The 7,230-nt window shown below is 37.6% G+C and overlaps 1 protein-coding gene across 3 annotated transcripts in view; it reads right to left on the bottom strand.

Annotated features, from left to right (window-relative positions):
* Positions 1–7,230, bottom strand: part of AFF4 (AF4/FMR2 family member 4) — an 88,787-nt gene that overhangs the window by 52,440 nt on the left and 29,117 nt on the right. For 2 of the 3 annotated variants that reach the window (XM_017532423.2, XM_017532426.2), the window contains 2 exons: positions 5,882–5,926; positions 793–879 (listed from right to left, as the gene is read on the bottom strand). In XM_017532423.2, coding sequence (XP_017387912.1) covers positions 793–879; positions 5,882–5,926 — 132 coding nt within the window. The remainder of the gene's footprint in view (positions 1–792; positions 880–5,881; positions 5,927–7,230) is intronic. The other variant, XM_017532427.2, reaches the window with a different exon arrangement.

Raw genomic sequence — 7,230 nt, 5'->3', positions numbered from 1 at the left:
TGACCAGGATGGTCTCGATCTCTTGACCTCGTGATCCACCCACCTCGGCCTCCCAAAGTGCTAGGATTACAGGCGTGAGCCACCGCGCCCGGCCTACGAAAAACCTTTTTCAAAGGGACATACGTATGGTTGCTATGTCTTATGGAAACAGGTTCTTAAAACCACAGTTTGAGAAGCCCTTACCAACTCTGGCCTACAATACCAAAATAGTTTGCAATAAATATCAATGTCTATTTTTTTTTTTTTGATAGGATCTTGCTCTGTTGCCCAGGCTGGAGCGCAATGGTGCAATCACAGCTCACTGCAGCCTTGACCTCCCAGGTTCAAGCGATCCTCCCATCTTAGCCTCCCAAGTAGCTGGGACCACAGGTGTGTGCCACTATGCCCAGCTAATTTTTTTTTTCCATTTTTGGTAGAGATGGTGTCTTATTATTTGACTAGGCTGGTCACGAACTCCTGGCCTCAAGAGAGTCTCTTGCCTCAGCCTTTCAAAGTGCTGACATTACAGGCATAAGCCACTGTGTCCGGCTATATCAATATGTTTTAAATCTCTCCCCCGTATTGCCTTCTAAGCTTTTTAAAATAGCCCTTGATCCAAGATGCTTTCAGTTCCATTACCCTGCTAATTATCTTCATAACAGTTGTCACTATCTGAACTTATCTATTTATTCACTTATTTACTGTCTGTCTCCCACTAGAATAGGAATGGCAAGACAATTTTTAATCCATATGATTTTAGTCAAGCCATTTAGAGTTTTCTTACATTATGAAAGACACATTTTGTTTACTTACCTTAGTTGGAAAAGGAAATTTGGAAGGTTCTGTTTTGCATGGTGTATGAATAGCCGTTAGAGGGGGAGGCCATGAATGCGTCATCTCCTGAAATGTAATTATTACAGTTTGTTTTCAACCAGGTCAAGGATAAAAATTATACAGCTAAAAACCAGATTTGTATTTATAAATACTGGTTTCATGACAGCTCCTCCGAAATTCTACATACTTAATAAATATTAAGTACAATTGTGTGCAAGGCACTAGATGTAGGTAATAAGAAGATTAATAAACACTCCCTGGCTTCAAGGAGTTTACAATTCAAATGATGAAACCTGTGAATTGTTACAGAAATCAGCCTGTAATCAAATACAAGGCACATAATAAAACGCTAATAAGGAAGAGCTTGCTGTGAGAGTAGGAGGAAGGGGACAATGATAAGGAAAACAGCTAACATTTACTGTGTACCTTTAATGGGCCAGGCACTGTGCTAAGTGTTTTACATGTTTATTACTCATTTCATACTCACAATGACATTATGAGGTAGATACCATTATTATCCTACCTCTACTTAGGATGACACTGAAGCACAAAAGTTATTTATTCAAGGCCATACACTTAGTAAATAATAAACATTGTATTTCATCCTCAAAAGTCTGGCTATAGTCTACATGCTCATAGAAAAATTTTGACAGGCGAAGAAATCAGAAGAGAAATTTCAAAAGCACATGAGGAAGAAAACAGAAAAGCAAGACCCTAAGTTTGATTTTATTCAATGCCTTCTGTCTAATCTTAATGCCAAATATGTCTGGGTGAGGGCTAAGATAATCTTACCAGCCCTCACCCAGACGTATTTGACCAGCTGAGGAGACAGAGGTATCAGAATAAGGAGAGAGTGTTTTATTTCTGGCATTTAGATCAAAGTAAGCCATCAGTTAAATTAAGAAAATACAACAAATTAACAGTGGTATAACACCTACGAATTTATCCCATAGCAATATCTATACAGTTTTGTAAAGATACATGTACAAGGGATTCACACTTCAAAAACTGAAACAACCACACAAACAAACAACAAAAAAGAACACCCTGAGCTGAGAAAGATCATGAAGAAAGGCTTTTCATGCTTGATGCTTATATGCCTGATAAACAAAAAAGGCTACAAAAACCACAACCTTGCACAAAGGTCATCAAAACCTTAAACCAAAAAGTATTTCCACAAGGACATCTGTCCAGCCTGTCCAACCTCAGACTGGTGTCATCCTTACTACTGATCTTTGTAGCCAAGAATAATTATTTCAAAAACAATTATGTAATCTTCCTCATTGTTCCCTTTAAAAACCTTTGTCTTTCTTTGCCTCCTTGAATACGCACACAGACTTGTATGGCACACATATTCCCGTTGCAATGCTCTATTCCCATTGTCTTTTCTTTTAGAGAGCCTCTGTTATTTAGGTTGACACCAACAAAGTATTGATTAAATAAATTATCAGACATCTATAAAACAGAATACCAAGTAGACATTAAAATGATAAATTTAACTATTAATATGTAATGATGCCCACAGTATTTTGTTAAGTGACAAAGACAAATCAGAGTCTATGTCCTAGTAAATGTTTATAACTTGCTTTGGGCAACAGAATGACAGAAGGAAGAAGAGATGAGGGCATGTGATATATTACTAATTGAACCTCTTAAAATAGCCATCTGTACAAAATTGCTCTTTATTCCCTTAAAATGCTTTTTTTTTAAATAGAATTTCACTTCCTGAAATAATAGTATATAATTGATTACTTCATACATCCAGCTCTAGAATATCAGCTCAAAGACATAACAGCTATCATTATGACCACTGTATTCCCAGTGGCTGACACAAAGTAGGTGTTCAATTAGCATGCCTTGAATAAATCATTTTTTCAATAAATAGACATTACTTTTAGAGTAATTTATTTTTCTTTAAGTTCATCACAGAGTTCCTACAAATGATACAACTACAAATACAAAGAAAACATGAAGGCAACACACACCTGAAGTTCCTTGCATACTACAGATAGGAAAGGGAAAAGGAAACAGAAATTCATAAACTCAGGTTTTTAGCATTGGCATTTTATATCTCAAATGTCAAAATTCTCAAATAAAAATTTGATCTAATTCTCCAACTATCATTGAATAGACTGAGTACCTTTTAACTAAAGGCCAAGTGCCAAGTCCCCTGTGCATATAAAATGTAGATGTCAATAACATTAAAGAGATCATTAAATGTAAGAAAATTTTCCAGGTACTAATAATTCCATGCACTGTTGAGGATTCAGAGGAAAATATTACGCTCCCTACACTTTTTATATACGTGGCAACTAAGAAATGAATGAGATTCAAATGAAAGAGCAGTCACTGTAGTCTCAGAATCTGATACGAAGAAGGATTTCATTGGGATTCCAGGAAAAAACAATCTACATATAACTGAAGAAGAAGGAAAAAGATTCCAAACTTACTTTATTTAAGGAGGTAAAACAGCAAGAAAGTATGTGGCTTAGGGAAATCAGTTTTGCCAAACCTCTTTCATTTTCAATCAGTAATGAAAGAGATTAGGACTGGTCTATGAACATTAAATTTGGATACTATTCTTTCTACAGGTTTTAGAGAGCCACTGAAAATTTTTAAGTAAAAAATTAATTTATGAAGACCAGGGCCTGAAGTAAAGAATCAGGAAGCAATGCAAAAGACTATAAGCAGGGAGATTCTGGAGGCAGAAAGGCTGAGTGAGGACTCGGTGTTATAATTATTGAAGCTCAAGGTTGCAGAAATGGAAAGAAAGGAATGGATATTTAAAAAACAAAAATTTCAAAGTCTACATCTAGTTTTGCAACTACATAGAACATGAGGAAGAAATCACAGATAATTAGGATTCTACATTTACAAGCATGGGAAAATGGTGTACTACTAATCCAAGGAAGTCTGATAAGTATGCTTTAGACATGTTGAGTCTGAAGAAGCAAAGAGAAATAAATCCCAATGGAAACCCAGCTAAGAAGCAATGGAGACAAACCAAAACCCAAGAGGTCAATGCAGGAGAGAAAGCCTAAACAGCTGTCTAACAGATAAAGCCAAGAATGGTGGAAAAGGCAAGTCAAAGAGCAGAAAGAGCAGAGGCTAGAAGAATGCACCTGCACTTAAAGGATAAGAGAAGACACAAGGTTTCTAAAAAGGGCAAAGAAAGAGAGGCAAGAAAGGTAGAAGGCAAATAAAAACAATGAAGCATAACAACAGTCAAGTACAGAAGAATGTTTCAAAAGGAAAAAATACACAGCAGAAAGAATAAAAAAGAACTCAACTGATGCCTCAGGATGGAAGGAGAAAGATAATGACCACAGAGAAACGGGTTCAGCAAAATGGTAGAGGTAAAAAAGAAATTACAGTGGGCTAAAGGAAGGAATGGGAAAGAAAACAGTGGAAGGAATCAATGCAGGTAGTCTTTCAAAGGTATTCACAGTGAAATAGGGAGTATAGACACAATTTCAGAAGCTCACAAAAAAAAAAAAAGAAAAGAAAATTAAGTAATATGTGACTAACAGTTTACAAAGCAAAAAGTAGTCACTGTCATTCATTAATTCACTGGACTTTCTTTTTCCAATAGCATAATGTACTTCTTGATCATGTGTCGATTTTAAACATATTTCACTAAATATCCAAAATGTTGGCCAGGCACGGTGGCTCATGCCTAAAATCCCAGCACTTTGGGAGGCCAAAGCAGGCGGATCACCTGATGTCAGGAGTTCCAAACTGGCCTGGCCAACATGGCGATACCCCATTTCTACTAAAAAAAAAAAAAAAAAAAAAAAAAATTATAGAAATTAGCCAGGTGGGGTGGTGGGTACCTATAATCCCAGCTACTCAGGAGGCTGAGGCAGGAGAATCACTTGATCTCCAGAGGCAGAGGCTGCAGTGAGCCGACATCATGCCATTGCACTCCTGCCTGTGTGACAGAGCAAAACCCTGTCTCAAAAAAAATTAAAAACAAAAACAAAAACAAAACGTGTAAAACACAGCCAGACACAGTGACTCATGCCTGTAATCCCAACACTTTGGAAGGCCGAAGCAGGTGGTTTACCTGAGGTCAGGAGTTTGAGACCAGCCTGACTAACATGGTGAAATCCCATCTCTACTAAAAATACAAAAATTAGCTGGGCATGGTGGCGGGTACCTGTAACCCCAGCTACTCGGGAGGCTGAGGCACAAGAATCACTTGTACCCAGGAGGCAGAGTTTACAGTGAGCCAAGATCGTGCCACTGCACTCCAGTGTGGGCCACAGAGCAAGACCCCATATATTATAAANAAAAAAAAAAAAAAAAAAAAAAGTGCAAAACTGGAAGGAAATCTATTACTGTAAGATTTGACCAGTATGCACAGATGAACTAAAGCAAGGTATTTTGATCAAAATGGTTTGACTGATAACTACTGAGCTTTTTGCACTTCAAATTATTAACAGTTAAGCATGAGAAAGTACAGTTATAATTGGCTGGTTCATGTTTTCCAGGCAAAGTAAGTGTTAAGACTAAAATTTGTTTTACTTAAAAACAAAGAATGTAGCCGGGTACAGTGGCTCACACCTGTAATCCCCCAGCACTTTCAGAGGCTTAAGTGGGGGTGGATCACCTGAGGTCAGGGATTCCAGATCAGCCTAGCCAACATGGTGAAACTCCATCTCTACAAAAATATAGAAGTTAGCTGGGCATGATGGTGGGCGCCTGTAATCCCAGCTACTTGGGAGGCTGAGATGGGAGAATCATTTGAACCTGGGAGGTGGAGATTGCAGTGAGCCAAGATCGAACCATTGCACTCCAACCTGGGCAACAGAGTGAGACTCTGTCTCAAAAAACACAACAAAAAAACACAAAGAACAAAGCTCTTTGAAGGCAAATGGTAAACAAACCATGTGATTTAGAACCTATATAAGCAACAGAGAGTACATTATTTATGATGGGCATAAGTTACACATATCAGCAATCTGTTGCTTCAGATCCTTTGTGAAATATTAGGTAGAAGAAGGATAAGAGGGTAGCAGAGCATAAAAATTTAAAGAGCTTGAAATGATTTTTTTTTTAAACTTACTTTTAGGATTTCATCCACACAGCTCACATCACCAGAAGCTGATGCCTTAAGAGAAGAAGCAGCACACATCAGATTTTTATCAGTAGACTTTTAGTATTTGCTTCACAGACTTAAAAACATTATTGAAAGTATTTATGATCCCACTACTCTAATCAGAACACTGGTTAGAATCTTTGGATTAATTTCCTTAAATACAAATTTTTCAAGCACCGGAAAATTCTAATCACTAAACCATACAAAGCTAGGGGAACTTTAAAGTTTTCAAAGGTTTTAAGTTTTTTATCTTATATTTTAGATTAGAAATAATTTTTAGAATGTAATTTTTCAGGTGTGCAGCTTATCCAAAAATTTAACTTATCTATATATAAAAGATATCATGATACTGAGATACATCATTTCATATAAACAGAGTTAACCCATTTATGCCAGAGATTGCAAAGTTTTTTTGTGAAAAATCAGACCTTGGCAATGACCTTGAGCAGTAGGATATAAATAACAAGCTTAGCAATCCAATAATGAAACACTAGGCATAAATGGGTTAAACAAGTATTACTGAAAGACTACTGGGGTAGAACATGGACATTTTACACAGTCTTTCTAAATCACAAAAAGCAAATTATTTATTCTAATGCACAAACGGGAATTAGAGAGCTGAACTCCAGTCTAGCTCTAAAGATCATGTTGTTTAAAGAAAGAAGAAATTACCATTTTACTGTTCTCTAGAGAGGTGTAATTAGATAACAAATGCCACTCAAAATGAGTTTCCCAAGGCCACTGGAAAGATGTTTTAAATGCTTGCAAAACAGCATTTTACATTACCCAGATTCTTCCCTCCACCCTTTTGAGCTAAGAGTTATAATTTTTTGGCTACTGACATTACTTTCCAAATTTTTTTTTAATTGCACAAACTACATCAAAAGATAAAATTTGGGGCTGGGCGCAGTGGCTTACACCTATAATCCCAGCACTTTGGGAGGCCGAGGCAGGCCAATCACCTGAGGTCAGGAGTTTGAGACCAGAGTGACCAAAATGGTGAAACCCCCATCTCTACTAAAAATACAAAATTAGCCAGGTGTGGTGGCACATGCCTGTGATCCTAGCTACTCAGGAGACTGAGGCAGAAGAATCGCTTGAACTTGGGAGGTGGAGGTTGCAGTGAGCTAAAATCATGTCACTGCATTCCAGCCTGGGCAACAAGAGCAAAACTCTGTCTCCAAAAAAAAAAGAGATAGAGAGGCCGGGCGCGGTGGCTCAAGCCTGTAATCCCAGCACTTTGGGAGGCCGAGGCAGGTGGATCACAAGGTCAAGAGATCGAGACCATCCTGGTCAACATGGTGAAACCCCGTCTC

The sequence above is a fragment of the Cebus imitator genome, unplaced genomic scaffold, assembly GCF_001604975.1.
Source record: "Cebus imitator isolate Cc_AM_T3 unplaced genomic scaffold, Cebus_imitator-1.0 Scaffold76, whole genome shotgun sequence".
Classification (NCBI taxonomy): Eukaryota; Metazoa; Chordata; class Mammalia; order Primates; family Cebidae; genus Cebus; species Cebus imitator.
The sequence above is the reverse complement of the archived record's forward strand: the minus strand, read 5'-3'. Positions and strand labels throughout refer to the sequence as shown.